We start from the raw sequence: 27,671 nt of genomic DNA, 5'->3' as shown, positions 1-27,671 counted from the left end.
TTACGTTGGTATTAAATAAATTTGTTTTAAATCAACTCCATGAATACGGAACATTAGGAAGTGCTAGTCACATAAAGGAAAAATAAATTTCAGGAATGGGTAAGTGCCAATGCATGGAATGGTTAAATGCCAACAGTCAGCTTCAATAGTTTTTATTACAGTAGGAGGAATTTTACTCTTAATGCATAGAATTTGAAGGAAAAAAATTATATAAGCTTTAAAAAGAGGCCCTTTAGACAATTATTAATACAAATGTGAAATAAGACCCTTCAAACAAATACCAATTTCAGTAACAGTTTACATACAGCAATAATTTATTCTGAAATGTTCTGTTGAGACAAATTCATGTCTCATAATAAAAGAGCAGCCATCTCACCTCAAATACCAGAATATACAACAAGTTACAGCATAGCAAAAAAAGTCTACCTACTTTCAGATAAAATCTAGTTCAGGTAAAATAGTTTCATCCAATGTTTTACAATAACACAGATTTTTTTTTTTAAGCACAAAAAGTGTAAATTGTTACACTGTAGCTAGCTAATGCACATCATGTGACCACAGAACTGTTAATTGAACCATCAGTTTCTTTCATGCAGTAAAGCAAAGCAGGCTGGGTAAACTTGCTAATCAGGAACCATATTACTGTGAATTTCACAGCCACATGATTATGATGTTAGATGGACTCACAAGGACTAAAACAGAAGGTGGTGGTGGGTTTTTTTTGCATAAATACCAATTTATCCCTGATGTAAGTTTAGTTAGTTTATAATCTAGAAATGATTGGTAACAGCAATATATCATATCTTCTATCTGTACTGTTCATTATTTTAAGACAAGCAATAATTAAACGATGATGGGGGGGATGCTACTTAAATACATGTAAAACATACTGTACAAATATACTTGGCTTTACCATTTTCTTCTTAGCTATCAAGAGTGCCTCCCAAAATATGACCAGTGAAGACAAAGTATACTATCAAATATGGCTTCCAGAACAAAAACCTTCTAACAAGAATCAAACCTATTTACAAAATTTGTCAGTCTTTTCAAGTTTTACTTGAAACAAATTTTCTACATAGCAATTGTAATTAACACATAATTTTCTTAGCTTAATTAGTTCAGCTCTTCTAAACAGACGTCACAAGGTAAGACCCAGAATGGCGCTTGGGACTTTGAGTTCCACTGGATTCTGTGCTGTCAGTTTTTGAATCTCGTTTCTTTGAGTTATTCACTGGCGTTGGGATCTGAGATGGCCGGGCTGAAGTGCTATCTGCACTGCTTTTCCTAGGGCTTGGGTTGTAATTAAAAGGAGTCACTCTGGCAGCTACAGCCCCACTAGGTGAACTGTGTTTGCTTGAGCTGCTAGAACCAAATGGGGTACGCTCAGCTATGGAACTTTCATTAGTCTCTGCTGCAGGGACAGGATTACTTTGCCCCGGCTTTGCCTCAGTTCCTTTTTGGTCTGGGGCATTTACCTGAATAAAGGAATTCAGGCAGTTTTCCAGACCCATGGTGCGTATGGGACCACTGCCATTACCCACATTCAGTTTTCCCTGATTATCTTTAGAATCTTTAGCATTTGGATTTCCCTTTTCTGAAACACTGTCAATCACTGGGGGAGTATTTCCTGTGGGAGATCTTCCAGATCGAGGATTGTTAATGGGACAGTCCTCGATTCTCACCCAAACATCCTCTGTTTTAGAAACAGCAGGTGCCATTTGATAAATCAGAGTCTTGGATTCAGCACCATTTACAGCACCTGTGGAAGCAATATGAGTACAATTTGTGGGAGAAATTTCACTTTCTTTTATTTTTCTCCATGTTCCTTTTATAGATACTTGGTTTTCTTTAGTTTGCTTGGTTCCTGAAATACAGTTCACATATTTTTCATCCTCGCTTTTTGCTTTTTCACTGGATTCTGATGAAGCAGAAAGAATTGAAGATGAACTGCCAGTTCTTCTCCAAGTGCTTACTCGAGGAAGGGATGATGAATGTTTGCTGTGCTCGCGTTTCCAGGTTCCTGACCTATTAATTGGAAGTCTGGAAGGACTTTCAGAATGGGAGCGTGCTATATCATGGCGCTTCGCAGGTCTTCCATCATTATAATCTACAGTGGGACTGAGATTAGGGGGAAGTTTTCGCCATCCACCAGACTGAACAGACGAATGAAGAGACATGTCAGGAAGGGAAGGACTTAAAACTGGAGTCTGTGCCTGGGACCTTGTGGGAGAATCTGGTCTAGAAGACGGAGAAAGTGATTCAAATGAAGCAGATTCCTCCAATTTTCTCCTTAGGGTTGGGCTTGGAGCTTCTTTGATGAAAGTTGACTGGCGTACTAATACAGGTCTCTCTGACCTATCAGATTCACTTCCACTTGATTTAGTTGAAGACATTCTAGAAAGTTCTACTTTTTTATTAGATCCATTGCTATTACTCATCTGATTCAGTCCTTTGGAGGCAGACTCACTTCTTGGGATACTACTGCCATTCTTGGATAAACCTGTTTGTTTTGTGAGGTTCTGCTGGCTCGTCTGTCTGCCTGGAGATGTGTATGACATTTTCCCAGAACCCGAGGACTTAGTTGAAGCAGTACTAGGGGATGATGTCCTTGGCAGTTGAGATAATTTGTTAGGAGGACTTATTCCATTTCTACCAGGAGAAATTGAGTTTCGCCCTGGAGACTGCATAGGTCTACTTAAGGGTTGCTGGGCAGGTCTTGAAGGAGTGGAATCTCTAGATCCTGATCTGGAAGGCCCTTTATTTGATCCGGCCAGCTGGGATGTCTGCCTGGTAATAGGGCTTAATTCTGACTTCACTGATGGCTTGGTTCCTCTAGGAGAAGTGGTGGCTGTCGGACCTTCACTAGGGCTCTTGGAGGCTGGAGTCTTAAAGGGTGGGCCTTTTTTAGAAACTGGACTTGTACTTGATGAGCTATTACGAACTCCCGGAATGTGAATCATTGTCCGACCTCGAGAGATTGAAGGCATATTTGCTTGAAGGGGCTGTTTCAATTGGCTTGAAATTTCTGAATTAGATCGAACCTTTCCCGTAATCAAACTCTTATAAACTTTTTTCCCTCCTTTGATGCCTTTATTTTCAGATTCTACCTTTTTAGTTTCCAATGTACTTTTCTCGCCAGGTTTCAGAATTCGTGGGCCTTTATTACTTGTAAAGGGTTTTTCCTCTTGATCGGGTGTAAGATGAAATGGTGACCCCAGAGAGATTCCTGATTTCAGTGAAAGAATGGAATCTGAATCAGATGAAGCTTGTCTAGATAAACATGCAGCAGCAGCAGCTTGATGTAAACTGCTTACTATGGAATTTGCACCTTCCTGAATGGCTTTCCAATCAAAATTTTCCGAGTCAGGGGATAAACCATGCTCTGAATCTGGTCTCTGTATATCTTTCAAATCAAGTGTCAAATCTTCTGCTAATATGCCACCCATATTTCTGGGACTATGCTTTTCATTATCACCTTTGAGCCTTGAGGGCTTCTTCTTTTTTGGCATTGCAGAACTTATACATTCCTGCAATAGGTCATCTTCAGAGTCAATACTGAGAGAACTGAGAGAGCTGTTTCTTGAGAAACAAACTGGGGTATCTTCAACATGAAATGATTTAGGAGCGTAACCCGATGCCTGAGGTTTATTTGGTTCTCCCTGGGAGGCAGGGGGCACGGTTTCTTTGATAGGTTCACTCTCTTTGTTGTTGTTGTTTTCTTGATCAATGTCACTAAGAGAACTTAGAGAGGAATTTCGAGAAAAACAAACTGGAGTATTTTCAATAGCAAAATTCTGTAATTTTTCATCAGCCGCTGCCCCTCTGTCTGGTATGTCTTTGGATGACTGAGGAAAAGTGGACTGCTTCTGCAGCATGGGTTTATTAGATTGTCCTCGATTTATTGGATGCTTTGTAACAGTTTGTGTCTTATTACCCGATTGTTGGCTTGTGGTTAGTTCTGTCTGACTGTTAACTTTAGCTTCTGATTCCTTATTGTCTTTTCCCTTCCTTAATTCAGCCTTTTCCCTGGAAAGGTCAACATCATCATCATCAAAATCTAGAGAACTCAAAGAATCATTTCGTGAAAAACAGTATGGAGTTCCTTCAATAGGTGTGTAATGATGAGGTGAATCAAAAGTAAAGCTTCCTCTGACTCGATCTTCATTGTTTGGTAGCTTATCATTGAAGTCCTTGGAATTATTTTTCAGGTTCTGTTTCTTTGAATCTTTGTTGTCTGAAAAAGTTCTTTCAGCATTTAAATTATTTTTTGAATCTGTATTTTTTTTTACATGTGCCCTATATTCAGTATTCTGTGGCATAGGTTTTACTGGTGAAGTAGGTTTCTTCTTCTGACCATCTAATTGATTCTTGTTATTTCCAGATGAAGACATAGATGCTTGTTGGACCTGGTCCATTATCTTTTTCACACGGAAAGGCTTGTGACTTTTTCCTTTGGGCATGGCAGAATTAATGCATTCTGCAAGAATATCACCTTCTTCTGTTTTACTGTCATCCACTTCAGGTATAGTCACAGCTGAGGTTTTTCCTCTTTGAGCCTCATCCATACTTCTGCCTTCTGTAGGAATGGTATCTCGTTTTTCAAATTCACCTGTTTGTGCCCCTGCTCTAACCCCTTCTACAGCAGTTAACTCATTCGGAGGGGATTCTATTGTTAGATCACTTAGAGACGTAGCTGTGGAAAAGTTTATAGGCGTCCCTTCTACGCAATATACCCGTGGCATATCATCTCCTGGTGTAAAACTAACATGCTTTTGTGCTTGCATCCTGTTTTGTGATGGTAAAAGTTTGTACACAGGCAGTTGACTTGGTTTTCTTGCAACAGGAGGAGGTAATTTTGAAGCACCCTGGGCTGGCTTTTTGGCTTTGCGTGAAGATTTTGTTGGCATGGCAGAAATAATACATTCTTCTAGTATTTCAATATCATCATCATCTGAATCATCTAATATATCTTTTTCAGAATCAGCAGGTTTTTCAGCCTCTTTTTCCGGGTTTTCATTTAAGTCTTCAGGCTGCTCAGATTCTGTTTCATTCACATTGTCATTTTCCTGAACTGGAGGCATTATTCTTAATTCCACATCTTTCTGTATAAATGGCTCATCAAGGCTCAGAGCACTCAGGCTAGATGAACAAGAAAATCCATCTGGAGTACTTTCTGTGGCAAAATGTAGTAAAGTATCAGCATCTGGAAGAACCTGGACCCTCTGGACTGCAGCATTAACAGCAGCTTGCTTAGGTCCGCTCTCTCTCTTTTCAGCATTCGGCACTTTATTTTTAGGGACTTCTTGTTTAGCTTGCACTGTTTGAGGAAGAGGAGGAGGAGGCGGCGTCTTACTTCTGCTTGGTGGCATGGTTTGTCCAGGGCTATCTGGAAGGTCACTGGGGCTTATAATGCCGCTTACCATTCCACTGCAGGGTTCACTCTGAACAGAACTGGCAATTGAACGACTCTCAAAACTATCTAGTGAACTGACAGACGTACATCTGCTAAACATGAGTGGAGTCTCCTGAACGTAGTGCTCTGGTGGACTTTTAGGTGTCTGGGCACCACTTTTTGATGGCGATTTGGCCCCTGAAGAAAGTTCAACAGCTTTGTGCCTAGCCGATTCTGAAGATAAACCAGAAGCCGGGAGTCTGTTGGATTTGGTTCTAATGTGCTGTGACACTGTTGGAACTTCATTCACAGAAACTTCAGTTGCTCTAGTTCCACTGTTCTCTTTTATCTCTGCTACCTGTAGTGTATTAGCAGAATCCGTTTCCTGTGTCCTCTGATCACATCCCATTTCATCTTCAGCTGATGACAAAGATGACAAAGAACTACACCTTGAAAAACATATTGGGGTATCTTCTACACAGTAAGTCTGTATGGTCTCTTGGTTGATAGAGGGAACTTTACAAGAGGTGGCTTTTTGAGTCTGACCACTTCTGCTCTGTGCTGAGCTTGGATGGAGTGGATTCTGCCTCTTGGCATTAGATGAAGGTGTGGATGTATTCTCACTGCTTGTAGAGATGTGTTCAGTTTTAGTGCTTTGTCCAGATGAACTCTTTGAGAATGAAAACGATGGTTTCTGTGAGGGAGGAATGTCTGTGGAATATTTTAAACTATAATCAATAGGCTGCTCCACATGATGTTTTTCTTCATTATATTTTATGCTGTAATTTGTTGGTCTCTCTTCTTCTTCATGCTGCTCTTCCTCAGAGTAACGTTCACTATAGTTGGTTGGCTTATCATCTTCATAATCATCTTCCTGACACAAAGACTGGTTTACATTTTGATTAATTCCATGATTAGAACCTACTCGATTTGTTTCTGAAGCACTAGCTCCTCTTGACCTATATGGAGAAACACATTCTTGCTGTCCAAAATGTGGTTGGAACTTGAGGTGTTTATCATCAGTGCTCTCAGTATATACGGGATAAGTTGTGCTTTGACTCCTTGATTGTCTTTGTTCACTGTGTTTCATTTCATCTTCTATTATATGTTTGGGTCTTGCCCATCTTTCATTTTGTGAAGGACTTTGCCTTCCAGAGTTCAACTGCTCATCTGAATACTTAAGACTATAATTTATTGGTGTATCTAGTTCTCCATCATTATCATCCATATGATTTGCACTATGTATTTTATGGGCTAGGTCAGCTGGATATTGACCATAGCTGCAACATTTACTTTCATCATCTTCAGAATAGGATTCAATTGAAGGTTTCATTTGCCCTCTTTTACCATAACCATCACTACTACTGACACTATTTAAACTATCATTTGAAGATCTCTTATATTCTAATTTGGCATAAGGTATAGGACATGTCCTATTTGAATTTTCCGACTTAGTGAAGTTGTAAGTATTTGAATGTGTGTGAGTAGAACTTCTTCTTAGTGCATTTCTCTCATCTGTCCCACAATGCAATTCGGTGGTAGACCCAGAACTTCTGTCTTCCTGAGAAGTGTGAATTGCTGATACCTCTTCCATGACTTTAGCAATTTGGGCTGCAGTGGTGGAAATCTGCAAACCTCGTTTTGAAGAGGTTCCTGGATTTTCTGTTGCTGGGTGGTAGTTAGCTAGGGTAATTCCTCGTTCTCTCTCCAAACTTCTATCTTTTTCAGAACGAGAACTATCTAAACTTCCCCTTGATGAAGAGGAGCTGGGCAACACTGTTGTATTTAAATACGGTGATAGGACAGTCATGTTTCCAGTATTAAAATTGTCTGACCTATTATCATCATGTTTATTGGTGTCAAAAACATAGTCACCATAGAGACTTTGCTTGTGTCTTTGCTTACCACGATGAGATGTCTTGGGACTTAAATTGTCAATATTGTCAAAAGTTTCTGATAAGTGCTGAGCATCTAATTCTGCTTCCAGAGCTTTTTGTTTCCTGACATGAAGAGATGGCAAGCTTGAACCAGGAGACATAATATTGGCATCCTTATACTTTGCAGGTCTATTTGCCATGAGATTCCTTAAAGCTGCAGCACTTCCCATAGCAATCATTTTGTGCTTTGAATGAATGAGGTTCTTGAGCATGCTGACTGCCCCCATGTCCCATAATGCCTCCTGGTCTTTAGGATTTCTTGCTGAGAGATTCCACAAGGTTCCACATGCATTACTGACTATTGTCAAACTGTGAGATTTTAAGTGTTGTAATAAGGTTTGCAGACAGTTGTTCTCTCTTAGGATTTGCCTGAAATAAAGACCACAAAATTAAGGTCAGAAACTGTTTGTAGTAACAATGAATAAAAAAATAAAAAACAAATTTAAATCTAAATATAATTACTAAAACAGGCAAAATAAAATTGTACCAATTTATACTATAAATTCCAAGCATTCCACATCTCCTTTTGTTATGTTATGTGTTAGTTCATTTGAGGTTTATTATTTTAAAGTACTTCTTTGTCAGACTAAAAGAAGTACAATGTTCATTAAAAAAAAAAAAAATACATTTTTATTGATTCCAGAGAAGAAGGGAGAGGGAGAGAGAGAAACATCCATGATAAGAGAGAACTATGGGTCGGCTGCCTCCTGCACCCTCCTGGGGATCGAGCCTGCAACCCGGGTATGTGCCCTGACCATATGTGACCTCCTGGTTCATAGGTTGATGCTCAACCACTGAGCCATGCTTGCTGGGCAGTTCAATGTTCATTTTAATCTATCTTGCATAGCTTATATGACCTGATAACTCATTCAATTTTTTCTTGAACAGGTACATTTACCTTATTTACATAGTGACAGATTTTCCCAATTTAAGGACGATAAGTGTATCTTGCTGAAAGGGACTTTGTGGTAAATTAATCAATCAATAGATCTTTATGTATTCAAGGAGCATGCATGCTATAAGCACCCTGATTAGGAAACTGACTTTTAGAGGAATTGTTGTCTCTGGCTAGATTCTGTGATACTGCCTTACAAGTGTTTTCTGGAAACATTATTTTTAAAATTAAAAGAAAGGTTTTCAAAATATTTAAAGATTAACTATAAATATAAGGGTTGAGAATCAACTTTGGTTCATTTCTAGACATCTTTATGATACTATAAACTTGTAGTACTAATGAGTAAATTAGAAATTAAAAGTCACTTTTTCACCACAACTCTATAAGGGTACTTAATGCAGTGTAAGCTGAAGTTAATGACAAAATATTTAGCTTTAGTGGACTTTAAAAGTGATTGGCAAGGGTGTATAACAAAGTTTTAAAATGTTCTTCTTTCAGCAGTGCTTACTGAATTTAAAAAGACTACTTTGCATAGCAGAAAGGGCTATAAGCCTTGTAATTTACACATAAAAAAATTGAAGAAAAGACGTGTATATTCATATGGTCTTTTTACTAAAAGTACTACACGATCTGTTTAAAAACGAGAGAAGAACCATGTTGAATAAAATGAATATGCTGTGAAAAATATTTTTGTTGGCATAATACAGAACCCATGTTCTGAAAATGTGTGCTCTGTATCTGAGGTGCACTCTTAGGTATCACAGGTCTAGTAGTCTGGATGAGTGGCTGTTGGCTAAATAATATGGTTTTGATGTAAGACACCAATTAAAAAAATGTAAATAAATGTATTATCTGGATCATATCTATAGGTTTTGTTTTTTGTGATTTTAACCTTTTCCTCTCTATATGCATTATACCTCTTAGCTATCATTTGTTCATTTCTAGACATCTTTGTGATACTATAAACTTGTATTACTAATGAGTAAATTAGAAATTAAAAGTTACTTTTTCCCTACAATAAATATAATTTGGCTTAGAACTTGCATAAACACACAAAACAAATGGGTCTTTTTGAGGGATTGAATTCTACACGAATTTAATTGTACACTAATTAAAAGTAATATGAAACTCTGTATTTACCTGTGATCCTCATTTGTTGCTATCAAGCTGGACACATTCCGTAATATCCCACCTCCACTTTCAATAATGGCTAAAGTATTTGTCTGGCTCCGGTAAGTGAGAGTGCCAACCAAAAATGCAAGTGCACCATCTACAGCACATATATCAGCTTTATTCTCAGTGCAATGTGCTGACAAATTCCATAAGGCACTCAATACACTTTTGAGGGTTGATTCCTATTAAGAAACAAATTATGTGTCATCTAAGTAGAATTGGAATTTGTCCCTCATAACTTCTATGTTTACTTCTTTTGAGTAAATATTTTTTTTTCCTTCTCTGCTACTCACCCCTCACTAGTAAATTATTAGGAATTTTCCATTTAGAAAAACTTGCATAAAATAACGAGTGGAAGGAACTTAAGTCACTGGTATCCCATTAATAAAAGCAGAACACAGCATTAAACTAATAACCTTCCTGAAATTTATTTTAAGTGTTTGGACAGTACACACATATCTTAAAAGAGCTTATAATAGCAACAAAATTGATGTGCATGCTGAAAAGATAACATCAGGATAAGAGAAACTACAGAAATTACAAAAAACCTTCTATATATTGATATAGAAAGTATCTAAGAAGTATTATTAAATGAAAAAAAAAAGCAAGTTGAAGTGCAGTATATACAACATTCTGGTTGGATAAAACACACATACACATGTATAAATATGTAGTTGATTCAAAAATAACAATACAAATTATTAAAAAGAAAGCACACTGGGAAAACTCCAATCCTTAAAATTCCCAAAGAAACAAAGTATTATAATTACAAAACAGAAACTCCCTGGTATACAATATCATAGAAAACTCTCAAACTATAATTGCCACAGAAACACTCTGTATATATAATTAAGGACATTTGGTCAAAACCTGCCATGACCCTGATGCTAGTCTTTCTCTTATTACAAATAAATCAAGGAATAAATATGCCTTAGAAATCTACTGAATTATCACAGTTAGAGGTATTCTAGAAGATACAAACATAGCAAACTGATACCTGCCTGAAGGTGCTAACAACTTAGTTTGGGGGGAAAAAGATGCAAACCTACTTCGATGAAACTAAGTGCTCTAAAGGAAAGATAGTTGCCACCTAAATTTAATCAAATAAAAAACTTCATGCAGGAGAGCAACTTAGTAGAAGACCTGTACACTCAGGGACAATTTCTTCTGACAGGGAAAATAGAATGAGGAAAGGCTTGGAAATGGGAATCTGCAAGAAAGAACTGAAGAACAGAAAAAGACAGAGAGGAGATCAAAGTCCATTCTGGGGAATAGTGGGAATTAAGGTTAGAGAGGTAAATGAAGGTCTTGAATGTCACAGCAAACGTTTTTGGCCAATCTAAGAAATTGCCACTGTATTATTTTTATTGGAACAGTTTTATTTATTTTTATTTTTTAAAAATATTTTTATTGGCCAGAACCGGTTTGGCTCAGCGGTAGAGAGTCGGTCTGCGGACTGAAAGGTCCCAGGTTCGATTGCGGTCAAGAGCATGTACATTGGTTGCGGGCACATCCTTGGTAGGGGATGTTCAAGAGGCAACTGGTCGATGTTTCTCTCTCATCGACGTTTCTAGCTCTCTATTTCTCTCCCTTCCTCTCTGTAAAAAATCAATAAAATATATTAAAAAATTTTTTTTTATTGATTTCAGAAAGGAAGAGGAAGAGATAGAAACATCAATGATGAAAGAGAACCACTGATTGGCTGCCTCTTGCTTGTACCACAATGGGGATCAAGCCCGCAAATGGGGCATATACCCTGACTGTGAATTGAACTGTGACCTCCTGGTTCATAGGTCGATGCTCAACCACTACACCACACCAGCCAGGCAAGGAATCGTTTTAGATACTACTTATGAGAAGGCAGGCAGGGAAGAAATGCTTTCACCAATCAAGATGTGAGATAAGAACTCAATTTTATAACTGACATAAAGGGGGAACATTCAAAGTATCCTGAGAACAGAAAAAAAACACACAAAAAACAGCAAGCGTTTAGAGCGAGCTTTTAAACTTCAACTGGCCCAGGGGGATAATTGAAGATAGGAAAATAGAAGTTGCTCTCTATCAGACTACTTGTAGAGGGATGAGGATTTTGTTTCAAAGAAGCTTTACAATTAGAATTAGAGGAAATAAGAACAAATGGTTAGAGGCTAAATTACAGGTGGCAAAAACAAAGGGAGGGAATTAAAAAAAAAGTGTAATAAAGTATTAAATATAGGTATAGGTAGGAAAAACCTAAGTTAATGTATAAATCTAGATTTTGTTAGAAGAAGAATTAGGAGGGACTGAAGAAGGTACACCAGTAAGAAATGGAGCAAGTGACTTCAGGGTCTTGGCTGTTACAGGAAAAATGGAAACTGCAGGAATTAGAATAATTTTTTTTAATTTTTGAGAAAAAAATATATAGGGTTTTCTATAGATAGATGAAACATAAAAGGCTTTCTTCTCTATCCAGTCAAGAAGATATAAAAGGCGAGTAAGACACTTAACATTGAGTGAACAGTAACACTTGGGGCACAGATTGCAAGTTGAGGAAAAGTTCTATTGTGTAGAAGAGTAAGAGCCAGCAAAATGGAGTTAAAATGATGCAATATAAGGGAAATATGAAAGGTAGTTCTGATTTTCTTGGTCATTAGTAAATGAAAATGAGGAAAAGATGATGACCTGAGAAATGTTCATTTTGACTGAATGTAGAAAAGAGGGAACAAATAAATTATAATGCTACCAACCAGAAGCAGGCTCAAACCAGAATTGGGTATTATAAACTTCTGATAGGCCAGTTTTTCCAAGATTGGACTTGAATTTAAAATTTATATATGAATTTAGGGAGAAATGATCTTTAAAGTACTACTCTTCCTTTGTAAGAACAGAGTTTGTCTTTCCACTAATTATGGTCTTCTTTTATGCTCCCCAGAAGGATGTGTCTTTAAATCTAGCTTGCTTGGATTACTGCAGTCAGTTTGTATGTAGATTTCTAAGGTCCTTGAGAGATTATAAAGTCATAAAGTATTTAGCAGCAACACAAGTTCTCATAATACAGATAAATCATTAAATCTTTCTGAAAACATGCAGGGTTGGTAAATTAGGAATCTTAAAATGTGTATAGTACTATTTTTTGTTTAACTTTATTGAAGTACTAGAGGCCTGATATAAAAAATTTGTGCATGAAGAGGAGGTCCCCTCAGCCCAGCCTGCACCCTCTCCAATCAGGGACACCTTGGGGGATGTCTGACTGCCGGTTTAGGTCAGATCCTGGGGATCAGGCCTAAACCGGCAGTCGGACATCCCTCTCACAATCCTAGACCACTTGCTCCTAATCGCTCACCTGCCTGCCTACCTGCCTGGACAGCCCTAACTGCCCCTCCCCGCTGCCAGCCTGATCACCCTTCACTGCCTCTGTGTGCTGGCCTGACTTCCCCTAACTGCCCCCCGCTGCTAGCCAGGTTGCCCCCAACTGCCCCCTTCCTGCCGACCTGGTCACTCTTAACTAAAGCCCCCCTCCCCCGCTGGCCTGGTTGTCCCTAACTGCCCCCCTGCTGGCCTGGTTGACTCTTATTGCCCCCCCCACCCCCGCTGGCCTGGTCACCCCTAACTGCCCCCCTTCCGGTCTGGTTGACTCTTACTACCCCCCACTGGCCTGGTCACCCCTAACTGCACCTCTCTGCTGGCCTGGTCCCCCTCCAACTGGCACCCCTGCTGGCTTGGTCGCCCCCAACTGCGCCCTGCTCCCTGCTGGCCTGGCTGCCCCATGCAGCCTGCTTGTTCAGTTGTTTGGATGTCTCTCACTAACCCCCCTGCCGGCCTGGTTGCCCCACACAACCTGCTGTTCAGTCTTTTGATTATCCCTCACTAACCCCCCCTGCTGGCCTGGTCGCCCAAGCAGCCTGCTTGTTCAGTTGTTTGGTCATCCCTTACTAACCCCCTGTTGTCCTGGTTGTAGACAGCCATCTCGTAAGGGTCAATTTGCATATCACATCTTTATTATATAGGATAACTGAAGAATAATAAACTGCATACATTTCAAGTGTGCAACTTGATCATTTTTGATGTATCTATCACTCCAATCAAGATAATAAACATTTACTTTAATTCCTAGTAATTTCTTATAATTCACCCCAACCTCAGGCAACTACTGGTCTGTTTCTGTCATCATAGATTACTGCATGTTTCAGTTTATTCTTTTTATAGCCGAATAGTATTCCATTTTGGATATTTCACAGCTTGTTTATCAATGCACCTGTTAATAGACATCAGATTTAGTTCTAGTTTTTGGTTACTACAAATAATATTGCTGAACATCTGTGTATAAATTTTTGTGTGAATGTAAATTTTTGTAAATATTTAAAGAGTAAAAAGTGTGTTGTAAGGTAGGTATATGTTTAAAAGTAAAAAGTGTGTTGTAAGGTAGTTATATGTTTAACCTTTAAATACACTGACAAATGTTCTCCATAGAGTGGTTATATCATTTTATAATATATTCCCATCAGCACTGCATGAGAATTCCAGCTGTTCAACATCCTTGACAACATTGGTCTTTAAATCTTTAAATTTTAACCAATATACCATGTGTAATGGTATCTCCCTGTAGTTTTAATTTACAATCTCCCCAATGATTAATTATGTTGAGTATCTTTTCAAGTGCTTAATGGTCAAAGATCTTCTTTTCTGCAGCATTAGTACCAGTATTTTTTTTTTTAATTAAAAATGTATTTTATTGATTTTTTACAGAGAGGGAGAGAGAGGAATAGAGAGTTAGAAGCATCGATGAGAGAGAATCATCGATCAGCTGCCTCCTGCACACCCCACACTGCAGATGTGCCCGCAACCAATATGCCCTTGACCGGAACTGAACCTGGGACCTTTCAGTCTGCAGGCCGACGCTTTATCCACTGAGCCAAACCAGTTTCGGCAGTTCCAGTGTTCTGCCAACTCAGCAGTGTTTTCTAATAATTTTTTAGTTGGTTTTCCAAGTATAAAATAATATAACTTAGCAAAAATACATAAATAAACAAACAATAAAAAACAAAACTTTTTGCCTTTTCTAAAAAGAAAATTTTAAAGAAAGAAAATGTAGGCTGTGATTGTAGGAGGACTGGTTGGGTGAAAAGAAACCTGGATTAGCTAAGAAAACTTGCTTAGTCCTTCTCAAATTTCAAGTTTAATAATAATAATAATAATAATAATAATAATAATAAAAGTTTAGTTTCTGAAATAGATATCCCACCTGGACATATTTCCTTTTACAAACAAATTAATATTTGAGGATATCTCACTCTTGAGTGAGTCTGATCACTTATTGCTAAGCTGATGATGAAGATTTGAAAACTTTGGGGGACTGAGATTTTTTATTTTGTTTACCCTCACCCGAGGATATTTTCCCATTGATTTTGAGAGAGAGTGGAAGGGAGAGGGAGAGACAGAGAGAAACACTGATGTGAGAGAGACACATTGACTGGTTGCCTCCTGCATGTACTCCTACCAGAGCCAGGGAACACATGCCCTTGACCGGAATCGAACTTGACCCTTCAGTCGTTGGGCTGACACTCCCACTGAGCCAAACCAGCTTGGGTGGGGGATTGAGATTTTAAGACAGGGGTCCTCAAACTTTTTAAAGTGGGGGCCAGATCACGGTCCCTCAGAGAGCTGGAGGGCCGGACTATATGAACTACTAATTCCTACTGTAACACCTCGGCTGCGCTCACTGCCCAAAAAACCTGGCGGGCCGGATCAGACTCCTCTGCGGGCCGCATGTGGCCCGCGGGCTGTAGTTTGAAGACCCCTGTTTTAAGAGAACAGAGACAACACATATACCAGTGATTCTCACTTGGGGGCAATTCTGTCCTTCCTCCCTTCTGGGGGACATTTGGTAATATCTGAAGACATTTTTGACTGTCTAACTGAGGCGAGGGTGTACTGACATCTACTGAGCAAAGGCTAGGAATATTGCTAAACATCCTAACACAGCACAGTTCAGTTCCCCCAAATAATTATCTGGGCCAACATGTCAATAGTGGTGAGTCTGAGAAAGTCTAACTTACAGTAGGCTACAGTAAAACCTTTTCCATCTCAATACCTCAGGAGCTTGGAGTAGTCTAGATTAAGGACTGGTGAGATAAACAGGTCAAGAATTAGGGAATCTCAGTGTGGGAGAGGGTGACAAAAAATATCTAAGGATGAAATCCGTATTACAATACTAAATGTTTTCAAAAGTACCTTTTTAACTTCCAAAGCACATTCCATCAATGCTTTCACGCTTCCAACTTCACGCAATGTCTTTTTACTATTTACATCTGCTCTCCAAGACAAATTCCTCAAAACACTTGCAATAACCTGCAAAATGAATCGAGTTTAGAATACTTGTATTAAAATGATTTATACTATCTGCATTTTTTATTTTTAATGCTAGAAGAGTAGAAATCCATTAAGGAATTCCTCTTAAATGCTAATATGGTGTCAAAAGGAATTCCTATAATTATTTTCCTTTATTCTGATGTTAGTATAAATGTAATTTAAACATGAAATACTAAAAACTGAGCCACAGCTTAAATTAATCTAAGGATATTCACCAGCTGATATCCTAGAAAAACACTTCAAATTCTAAGTAGTACCTGTTGTAAGTCCTCACTTTCAGATTTTAGTTGGGCCACCAGTGCTCTCATGCAGCCCTTCATAGAGCATAGGGTAGCCTGCAAAAATCAGATATGGAACAGAGTCAGTAACAAGGCAATCTGAAGGTGTGCTTCATTTTTTACTACTAAATTTCAAATACAGTTGTAAGAGTTCTACTTTAATTATAGCTAATATTTTATCCATAAAAGATTTAGAATCAGATTACATAAATGAAAGACAAATACTCTCCTAATCCTTTGTTATCTGTTCTTCTCTTGGCAAATTAGAAAAATAAAGTGAATAAATGATAAAAAATGAGAAGCAAAGGGTTTTTAAAGTCCTCTCATTTGGATACAACCAGTATGTGTGTAACACACTGGTCATGAGGATTTTCAGATTTTTTGTGATTAAATAAATCCACTATTGAGTTCTATCTTTTGCTCTTGTTTAATCATAACACAACCAAATGAATAAGGATGTACAGTGGGATGTGAAGTACCGGTTTTTATTAGTCAGTGTTTAATGAGGAGAGTGATAAAAAGAAAACCAGTGAAAAGTAGTTTGTTTGAAGTAAACTAACTCATCATACCTGAGATAATTAAAAAATGGATCTTCTAAAACATACCTTGTTGGCTACATCTCCAAAAGTCAAGTTTGTCAAAGCCATTCCAGCATATCGTCTTAATGTAATACTGTAGTGGTCATTAGTAAGCCCATACATTTCACAGTCCACTTGCAATAATTCTGCAATGGCCTGTAGTCCCCCTAATTTAAAAGGGCAAGAGGAAAAAAAGAATAATCTAAAATAAAGCAAACTGGTACCAAGTTTATAACTTAAATATTAGGAAAAAAATCTCAAGAATGAGAATACATGGTTTAAATTTGTCTTTAGAATTACAAGCTACAAAAAATGTTATAGGACTTTTGTGTAATACATTTATAAAGTACAACTGACAACTATTCAATTTTTTTGCCAGTTTCTCCACCCTCCAGCTCTTGCCTTTCTAAGTGAAATGAGCATTATACTCTATTTACCACACATACCCTATATCTTGTCAAAGATGGAGAAGGCTATTTTTTAACACTAGGTCTTCCTGAATGTAAACAGGTAACTTGTTTTTATTATTAGGACTTTACACTCTTCATTGTTGCATACACTTGCTGAATTACTTTAATACTTTTTACTTGCTGAATAATTAATCCTTAGGAATACTGAAAGTTATCAATGAAACTGTGCATGAAGCAAAGCTTATTTTTTAAATGAAAAATAATTATTTGTTCAATTTGATACTAAGTTCTATAAAACTACTTTTTTATGTTTTTTAAACAGTTTACTTTTCTTTGATACTCACAGGTGTCAAATACCAACTATACTAGGATTTAGTTATTTTCTTTCCCCTTGATTCCCACCACTGGGTATGCTCAACAATGCCCACAGTGGTCAACAAATAGGAGGGCAAGGAGAAAAATGATGAGAAAGCAAAGGAAAAGACATAAAGGCAGGGGTAGTAAAAACAAAACAAACAAAAGGCAAAGCAAAATGAGGGGGTGAACAAAAATAAAAATGTATGGCGGCTATTCAAATATTCATCAACAATATTAATTATTGTGGAAATGAGAATATTGTTTTGTCACAGAGAAGTGGGTTAAACAAAAAGAAAGGCTGAATATAAACAGACAATTCTTAGATACTGTAAGTCTAAAATGTCAGTTCATTAATCTGAGAGAACCTGTACATTTAGTATTTTGCAAATAACCCGGAAGAGTCAGTATGTAGAGGAATCTGCAAGTTTACAAAACAGGCAAAGTTGTATCTTGATTCAAGAATTCCAGGCCAGGAGATTTAAGTATAGGAAGATTCACACAAATTTTTATAATTAGCAGAAGTAACAGGTAAGTTTGAATATAAATAAGTGAAAATGAATTAGGTTAAGGAAAATCCAAATCATATTTAGGAAGATTTTCCTCCAACTACCCATAATAATGGAAAAGTATATATAAGAGTGAACAAAATAGTTCACTGTCTATATGGAACTTATAGATTACAGCAAAGACAGACACTGAACAACTAATTAAGGTGTGCTGGACTAAGGGCAAAAGAACAGCTGGACTTAACTTAGACTGAGGAGATTAAGAAAAGGGCTGAGGAAATAATGTTTAAGTTGAGACTTAAATGATGGAGTATCTAAAAAGGTGGAGTAGGAATAACAAAGCATTTTAGACAGTTGAAATAGCATGTGCAAGGATCCCTGGGCCTGAAATATACAGCATCAAGGTTACATGAGGCTACAAATGGGTAGAGGCCAGAACATGTGAGACTTTATGTATCACACGAAGGACTTCAGGTAAGGGAAGAAAAAATAATATATGTACTCTACAGAGTGGTGGCTGAAGGGTGCAGAACAGATTATGACTGGAAGTTGGGAGACAAGACAAAGTACTGCAGAATATAAGAGATGATGGTGGTTTGAACTGGGGATGAAAGAAGAGCAATAATTTGAGATATTGAAGCAGCAGAATTACAGACTCAGTTACTAGCCGAGAAGGACAGAATCATGGATATCTTTCAAGATTCTGGCTTGAGCAACTGGGTTGATTGGAATGCCATTTTCTGAGAAAAGAAACCCTGGAAGAGAGAGAGATCTGGAGATGGAGGAAATAAAAATTTCAATTGTGGCAGTTGAGAAAGAAATGTCTGTAAAACCTTCCAAGTAAAGGTTTTACAGACATTGATGACCAATTTGATAATTTATTTAAAACTCGGATTAAGATGTAAATTTAAAAACATTGTAATTGAAGTGTAAGACACTGTCTAGGGAGAAAGGAGACAGGAAGAGAGCCTTGGAGAGAGTTCTGAGGAATTCCACATGTGATGCTTGGAAAAAAGAGAGGAGCCAGGAAAAGAACTGCAAGTTCTGGCCCAGGAAATTGACCTTGGGCAGGGGTCAGGGTTGGGGGTGTCACTGTTGACCTGAAGACAGTGGCCCTGTGTATTGATGAAATCACCAAAATGTTGAGCATTATAAAGCAGATTCTCAATACCAAAACAAAACACAGCGTGCTTTGTGCCTATATTAAATCCTGCCCAGTATAGTGATATTTGTGATAAAGATTCCAAGAAGGCACTAAATGAGCAAAGAGCTGAGTACTCTTGTATGGAAAAACTACAAAATCTTAGGATTTGATTCCGAATAAAATAAAAATAAGGAAGGATATGAACAAAACCATGAAGAATATGGCTAATGAGAAAAGAACATTCCATAGAATTTAGGATATCAGATAAAAGAGAGAGCCCTTTATGTTTCAGGAAAGTAAAAATATGAAAATTCATGATTGTTAGAAAGAAGAAAAAAAGGTTTCCCTGAGAAAAAAATGCTAAGATAATGAGCATGTCCTTCCATATTTTTCTTAGTGCCTATGTTAGAAAATAGGGCCCATATGAACCAAATAGTACCCAATGTGGTATCTCTTAACATTATATAGGTAATAGAGGACCAACAGCTTCTAGTGACATTCAACAGAATCTTTAATCCAAAAAAGGATAATAGAAGGATGATACAATTTTTAAAGAGAGAGAAAGGAGAAAATGTGTGTGTGTGTGTGTATGTGTGTGTGTAAATTCGGTTTAGACAGTCACCATTAGCATGAAATGCCTCATTCTAGAATAAGTATTAGGAGCCAAGCATCAATGTTCTATAGATTGGTGTTTCATAAAATTTCTTGATCAGAAGAAATACCTAAGTCACTTATTAAATATGATTCCTAGGTTCCCCTTGGAGATTGTTTTACTAAGCTAGGTTACTACAGGGCCATAGTACCTACATGGCTTGACAAGTAACTAGTGGTCATTATGATCTGGTTTTGGAAACACATTAATGCAAATAAACTATTACTTGAAAGTCAGGACTACATCTTAATCTTTATTTTTACTACCTAACAAAGTTTCTCGGTCAGAGCTAAGAATTAATAAATTAGTAAATATATCACTACTGTTGAGTCTAAAACTTGCAGTCTTAATAGGTGCAAACTTCTATGACCCTGATAGCTGCATAATCTTTTTGTATGGAAAATGACAGTTCCAGATGATTGGGTTTAGGAATTTCCCTTCACCTATTGAGGACTTTCCCCCCCTCCTTATCCTTCATAGTCAGATACTTGATGCTTTCTTACTCTATTTCTCCACAATCCACAAACCTTGATCCATCCTACTTTTGTTCCAGTGCAAATTCAGAGGCTAGGAATGAGAAGGCAATCCTTTGTGCTATGTCCCAGCAGTCACACCCCCAGAAGCCCCATCCTGCTCCTCACCTGAAAGCCCCTGCCCTAGCTCCTGTGATGAAATGCCCCGGGTAGCCTTCCTACCTGAAGAAGGAAGAGGAACAAATACTGAGTCTACGATTTACTTTGAAATTCAGATGATTACTGTGTCAGTCCCAATCTACAGTCCATTGGAACACAGGGACATTTATAGAAAAATCTTGGCATTAGCTTAAGCTTGGATTAATTTTTCTGTTTATTATTTTTATCCCCTTCCCATTATTACTATTATTTAAAAAAAAACAAACACATTCAAACATAAAACTTTCACAAATGTCAAGACTGTACTGAGGTGGGAGAACTCCTAAAATTATACTCAGTTCCACAGAGGCTGAGGGAGGTGGTGGGGGAAGGAGAGATTCAGGTGGGCCAACTGCTAGGGCCTGTGGGAAGAAAAGCATGGCTGGAGAATAGGCCCGAAGTCAGAAGTACATAGCCTCCAGAGGTAATGACTCTGAAGGAGACAACACTCATTTTGGCTGTTCAGATTCTCTGTTTAAGCCTCATGACTTTGTCACTTTTAAGATAAATGATGAATGATAATGATGAGGGTGACAGGAAAACAAAGGGGGGGCTGGAATGCAATGTAACATAAACAGCACAAAAAGCCAGGGCACAGCTACACTAAGATGGGAACCCAGTATACGGTCTTGCTTGTGGCACCACTTAGAGAGATCCAGTTCACATGAGATGGCTCAGCAAGATGCAATTTATAAATATCACCTGTGCAAAATGAACCTAGAAATCAAAGAAAAACCGTTACATGAAAAAATGGGGTGCACAAATGCAGGTGTGATTAGTGTGTGTGATAACACATACCTAAAAATGTGTAATCCTTCCAAAATTAATAGAATGTTTCTGATTTAAATTAAAGCATAACGCTTTTCCATAATAACCAGTTTCAAAGATACCATGCTGCTTATCGTGAAAATCCAGTTAAGGACTGGTAACTACAAAGGTAGATGAGTATCTTCTGGTGTCCATCAGAAGTGACTCAGTTCAGGAACAATGAAGGAGCTCCACATTTCAAAATAATTCAAATGACCCTCCCTGCCAGCTGTCATATAGAGTCTACCTTGGTAATAGGGGCAAGAAGTGGCCTATTTAGTAATTTTTGCAATCTATAACTGAGATTTTGAAAATCCTAGTTTGGGGTAGCAGCTTCTATTATTTAGAACCTTTTCTCCTCTGAAAATCAGACTATCATTTGCTACAAGGAGGAAGCAGCTGGTAATATAAGTTATGGCCTTATATTCAATTTCAACAATGATGAAATCTTTATTTTTCTATGGCATTAAGAAACATTTCTGTCTTACCAAGTTCATTCATTGCATGTCTATGTTCTTCATCAAACGAAAGTTTCATTAGAACACACACAGCAGGACAGATCTGATGTTCAACAGGAGCTGGCACTAAAAAATAAAATTGACATAAACCATAATGCTTTGTTTTCTCAAAAGAAATGATGCTTATTATACTTGAAAATTACACAGGGCTCACTAACATATCCCTAATGCATAGTTTAATGGTTCAACAAACATTTGCTGAGTAGAAAATAAATATTATAAACATGGAAAAGAAAATATGAGTAAAAGGCTTTTCTTGGTTCCATAAAAATGTTAACTATTCAACTGCCCTTGACCAAGTCTGTTAGAAAAATTTTTACTATTCAACTGCTCTTTCAGGTTTTTGCTATAACATAATTTAAAATTATGTTTATTATATGAAAGAATAAAAACATTTTGGTATAAAATTGTTTAATTTTATTTGTAATTTCTAAGTAAACTATTGTCATGAGTGTGGGTTAGAATCACACCATTGTGTACAAATGTAGTAAAGAAATCTAGTATAAATCTAGTAGAGAAAGTTTACTTACTATATTGACAGATACTAGATAATAAAAATTTAAAGAAAAGGCATCCAAGAAAATGTACCTCCACATTTAATATTATACACAAGATTTCAAAACTTGTTACCTAAAATAAAATTTAAAAGCAAGTCTATTTTCAGAAGCAATAATAATTCATTCTATTTAAATTTTTTTGAGGTTCTCAAGAGTCAAAATGCTAGTCATTAATTGTGAGCAAAGAAAACAATTTAGAAAGTCAATGTTCTCCCAGTAAAGTATCTTATTAGTTCTCATGCCTAGGACAAATGGTTATAAAGGACTGTTTCTTCTGTGTGTTTTTTATTCTTGAAATTTTTAATATTTTAAATAAATTTACCTAAACTAAAAATAAAATTTGCTAAAGCTTCACAGGTCACATTTTTACCATCACTCCCTGGATCTTGCTTCTCAAATCAATAGGTTAATACAACAGTCCTTTGTGGTGTGCATGTGTGCGTATTTTCTTATCAGGTGAAAGGAAAAATCTTACCTAATATACTTACTAATTTTGGTTCTTTCTATAGGAATGAGTTATGTGCCCAAGGGTTCCAGCTCCCATGTTCCCTGCGTCTGAGGGACAGGGGCTGGTGGCCAGGGGTCTCTCATGAGCAAAGAGCTGGGTGGCTGATCACCCCCAGCAACAGGGACCCATTGCCTGGAGCAGGATGGTACAGTAGGAAGCACACTGAGTTGAGAATCAGGAAATCTGGCTCCGCTTACTAACTGTGAGGCCAGAGGCAAATCTTTTAGCTTTTCTGAGTCTCAGTTTCTTCATCTATAAAATGGAGATAATACCTTTCCTTCCTACTTCACAAGGTTATTGTGAGGATCAAATAACAACAGATATAACAGCTCTGTATCTACTGAGTATAGAGTGAAATGCAAATGTACAAGATAATGGCTTGGTCACTAATTGCTGAAAAAACTTATGTAAAGTTTCTTTTCTGAACATCTATAAAATAAAAGAGATGTGCAATATAATTGCTCAGATTCTTTCTAGATCTATTATGCTAAGACTCTGTATGTTTCTCTTGATTTCCTGTTCCTTTTCTTTGCTACATAACATTTTCCTTTGCTACATTTTTCTTAATTTTAGACTTAAAACAGACTTAAGCTTTAAACTATGTCAGTAGCATAGATGGCTAATATGCATTTCACCTTCCTATTCATAAAGACAGCATACAAACTAAAAAAGTTTTCATTTTAAAAACGTTTTCATTTGTTTTGTAACATGCACTGTGATGTACACTATAAGGTACATACTTGGATTTTTGTCCTGGTCCATGCCTTGTTCGTGGGCTTCCTGCCACTCCCAACAGGTTTCACAGTAAGCGCGTATCTGTTCCAAAAGATGAAGGACTCGGATTTCACGCCTGCCTCTCTTGTCATCAGGCTGTGAGTGAATGATGTTGTGAAGTGCTGCACTGGCCCTGGCCCGAGCCTCTTTACTGCCCCGGGAATTTCCCAACAACACAGAGTCTTTGTCATTGCCATGTAAAAGCTGGATGAGGAGAGGAAGACATCCAGACTGTCGCATGGATATACAGCTGTCTTGGGAGCTAGACATAGCTAGCAAAGTTCGTGACATATCATCCTTATCATGAGTACCAAGCATTGACAACAATGAATACACCATTTCCACCTGTGGGCCAAATGAGTTTAGAAACAAAATTATGACTATATTATCCAAAAGCCAACACCTATGAAGTGATGAATGGGATATTTATTGTAATTCATTATAAAAAACCTCTTTCCATGATGAAGTAATGAATGTTATTTCAAAATTTATATAATCATCACCAATTTGTTTATATGAGTAAGTAATAGTAGTGGTAGTATACAGTGCTGAAAGAGAAAGTAGGTTCTTACATACTTAAATTGTGTTTATTTGGATCAGCTCGTGATAATTCATTCATTATGATGAATGAAAATCAAGTAATTTCACAGAGTGAGGATGATGGTCTATCTAAAATTTTTGGAGTATTAAAAATGTTGTTTTACTTCTTTTAATCTAAAACTATAATTAATAAATATAAAAGTTTTCAACAATCATTATTTACTAAGTACTAGTTTTCAGCAATCACTAACCTTTATAGGATTATAATAGTATTGTTAAAATATATAATAGTACTGTTAAAATTATAAAATTTCTCCCTTACACATATAAAAATTACTTTGTCATAAAAAGAAGAATGCTATGATCACATAAAGAGTACGAAGCAAGGATTCTCATACAATTTTTAAAAAAAGCAATTGTTAAGCATCATCTCTCTGACAACAAAGTCTAAGGATTTACTTAGAAGCAAATTAGAAAAAGGAAACAGTATCCTGTTACCTTTTTAAAAAAATCCTCACCCAAGGATATGTTTTTCATTGATTTTAGAAAGAAGGGAAAGAGAAAGAAACATTGATTGGTTGCCTACTGTACAACCTCCCCCCTCCCCTCCCCCGGGAATGGAACTTGCATCTTGGGTATGTGCACTGACTGGGAATTGAATCTGTCTCATATATATATATTTTATTGATTTTGTACAGAGAGGAAGGGAGAGAGATAGAGAGTTAGAAACATCGATGCGAGAGAGAGTCATCAATCAGCTGCCTCTTGCACACTCCCTACTGGGGATGTGCCCGCAACCAAGGTACATGCCCTTGACCGGAATCGAACCCGGGACTGAATCTGTCTCCTTTTGATGTAAGGGCAATGCTCCAACCAATTGAGTTACACTGGCCAATTATCTTGTACTATGATCAGCTTCATTTTAAAGGTTGAGAAAAGTAGAGGGTATTATACACAGAACGTATCATGTCTATAAATCAGTGGTTCTTAACTTTTGGCAATGCCTTGGAGAAATTTTTGGTTGTCACATCTACAGGAGGAAGTGCTATGGTTGTCTAGTGGGTACAGACCAGAAATGCTGCTAAGCAGGCTACAATGCAACAAATAATTATCCAGTCAATAGTGCTCAGGGTAGGAAACTCTACTCTAAATGTGTAAACACAGACTACTCTTAAATATGGAAGTTTTAGGAAGGCAGTATATAATCATGGATAAATGGGCTTCCAAATTCTGGCTCCACTACTTATGAGTAAGCTGTGTGACACTAACAAGTTATCTGATTTCTCTGAGCCCATTTTTTTTCAGTTGCAAAATGAAGGAATTAACCTAGTAGGGTTTTCTCTTGAAGATTAAATGAATTAATACATATATAGGGTAGTAGTTGGCATTCAAAAATGTAGGAAGCTCTTGTATTATGCATAAATTACTTCAAAAGAAAAAGTTATTATAGCTGTCAGTTTTCATGCAACAGTAATGTTGAATATTAGAGATTTTCTTTATAGTAAAAATTATGTATTGATATTGGATAGATCTGGGGTTGAATTCCAATTTAATTATACAATAGCTGTCTGAATTACTTTTGTATGTTTTCTCATTTAACAGAGAGAAACAAGAATATCTCACAGGGTTTGAGAAAATTAGAGATAACATACATATAACTCCTACCACAGTTATTAGCATTACAAAGGTCCCAAGTAGTAGCTATTTTGAGTTATTAAAAGAATTAGGTCTTATATTAACAATATAACTACTACAAAATTCATTTCTTAAATCAACATTAGTTATTTCAGTAATGCTTTTCCTAAGAACCATTGTATTATTAAAATAATGAGTGTCTAGAATATGCTATGAAAACAATTAATGGAATTTAGATTTAATGAAAAATAAATTATTTAGTAATATTAGAATTTCATCCTTTATTAATATAATATTAAAGTCTCTGGCTTTAAAACAGTAATAATTACTTTCTTTTCAAACATGCTATTCCCAAGTCCTAAGATATTTGCTAACATCTGAGAGACCCTATAAAAGCTGACTTATCGGCAATGGATAACATTCAATTTCAATAACTGTTCCATCTATTTAAATAAATATTTATTAAACACTCATTATTTGCATGCTCTGTGCTAGATGCAGTACATAATACATAAAAGACAGCCTCTGTTCTCCAAGAGAGTTTCATGCACTATAGTGACTCAAACGAGGCAGAGACTACATGGGGAGTTGAGAGGACCATGGGAATCAAAAAATGGTTTGTAAAGAAGCAAGCTTGAGAGGAGTTCTGAAGGCTGGCTAAAGCTTTGAGAGCTGCTGTGAGACGGGGTAGACAGTGGAGATGCGTGCCACTGAAGGCAATGCGTGGAGGATAAAGTCACAGGGAGAGCTCAGGAAAGCAAGTAAGCCAGTGATACTAGAGCTCAGGATACTGGCAGAGAAGTGGATAAGGCTGGGGGGGGCCCTCCTTTATTTGTGCTCCTTTGTATAAAAATATGTAATTTCTTTAAGAAACTATGATGATGGCATCAAAATTCTCCTCTATTTAAAAGAGGAAAAAGAATGTTTTTACTGACTTAATCTAACAAATATTAGAGAAGTGTTCATAGTATTAGTGACCAGGTTTGTAATCTTCTGTTACCTTGGTTCCCAGATGACTTGTCAGCCTCCGAGGAGCAGAGTGTGTGCTACTAGAACTCAAAACACTGGCTGTTTCATGATCCATCCGTGTAGCTGAACTCTAGAAATTAAGCAAATTATAGATGGTGTAATTTAGATTGTATATAAATATAGCTAAACTCATGTTAAGATACTCTTTACGACAGACAACTAAATATAGCATTAAAAGCATGAACATTGCCCTAGGCAATTTGGCTCCCTAAATAGAGCACTGGCCCTCGAACTGAAGGGTCCACGGGTTCGATTCTGGTCAAGGGCACGTACCTGTACTTTGGTTACAGGCTCAATCACCAGCCTGGGTCAGGGCATGTGTGGGAGGCAACCAATTGATAAACATATTGATGTTTCTATGTTTCTCTTCCTCCCTTCTACTCTCTCTGAAAATCAATGGAAAAGTGTCCTCAGGTGAGGATTAACAACAACAACAAAAAAAGCAAGCAAGCATGAACATTATAATTGCTCAAAATGAATGTTTTTACCTATAAATTTATTAGGTAAGTTTTAGAGAAAAACTGAAGAAAAGGAGATTTGTTGCAAAAGACAGTTAAACTACACTCCGGAAGAAACCAAACACTGAAGAAATTCTAAGAGTAATATTTTTTACAGATCCAAAGACATGCAACCACATTCAGTTAAACATAAATTGATTGACAGAAAACTCCAATGATGAAAGGTTTCAAATTACTACAAAACAGACTGTAAATTCAGTATAGTCCAAATTTTCTGGAAGCTCAGAGTATAGAGAAGACTGTTTAAAAACTTCTATTAGAGAAGGACTTTTAAAAGGCAAGTGGACAATTAAACCAACAAATTGTATTAAATGCTGTGAGAACAACTTTATATATTTCACAGAGGTGGGAACAAGGAAAATATCCTGAAAGAAGTGCCATTTAAAACTAAGGGAAAAGATGAGTAAAACACATACAAGTGAACGAAGTAGAAGAGAGTTCCAG

General features: G+C 37.1%; 1 protein-coding gene across 1 annotated transcript in view; it reads right to left on the bottom strand.

The window, feature by feature from the left end:
- Positions 1-284: 284 nt before the first annotated feature.
- Positions 285-27,671, bottom strand: part of APC (APC regulator of WNT signaling pathway) — a 92,444-nt gene continuing 65,057 nt past the window's right edge. Inside the window, 9 exon segments of the mRNA XM_084882812.1 lie at positions 285-7,698; positions 9,365-9,579; positions 15,608-15,724; positions 16,003-16,080; positions 16,629-16,768; positions 20,312-20,365; positions 21,637-21,732; positions 23,472-23,850; positions 26,681-26,779. Coding sequence (XP_084738938.1) covers positions 1,128-7,698; positions 9,365-9,579; positions 15,608-15,724; positions 16,003-16,080; positions 16,629-16,768; positions 20,312-20,365; positions 21,637-21,732; positions 23,472-23,850; positions 26,681-26,779 — 7,749 coding nt within the window. The 3' untranslated portion in view covers positions 285-1,127.

The sequence above is a fragment of the Pipistrellus hanaki genome (assembly GCF_964339955.1).
Source record: "Pipistrellus hanaki genome assembly, chromosome: 4".
Classification (NCBI taxonomy): domain Eukaryota; kingdom Metazoa; phylum Chordata; class Mammalia; order Chiroptera; family Vespertilionidae; genus Pipistrellus; species Pipistrellus hanaki.
Note: the sequence above shows the minus strand (reverse complement) of the source record. Positions and strands in the feature narration are given on the sequence as shown.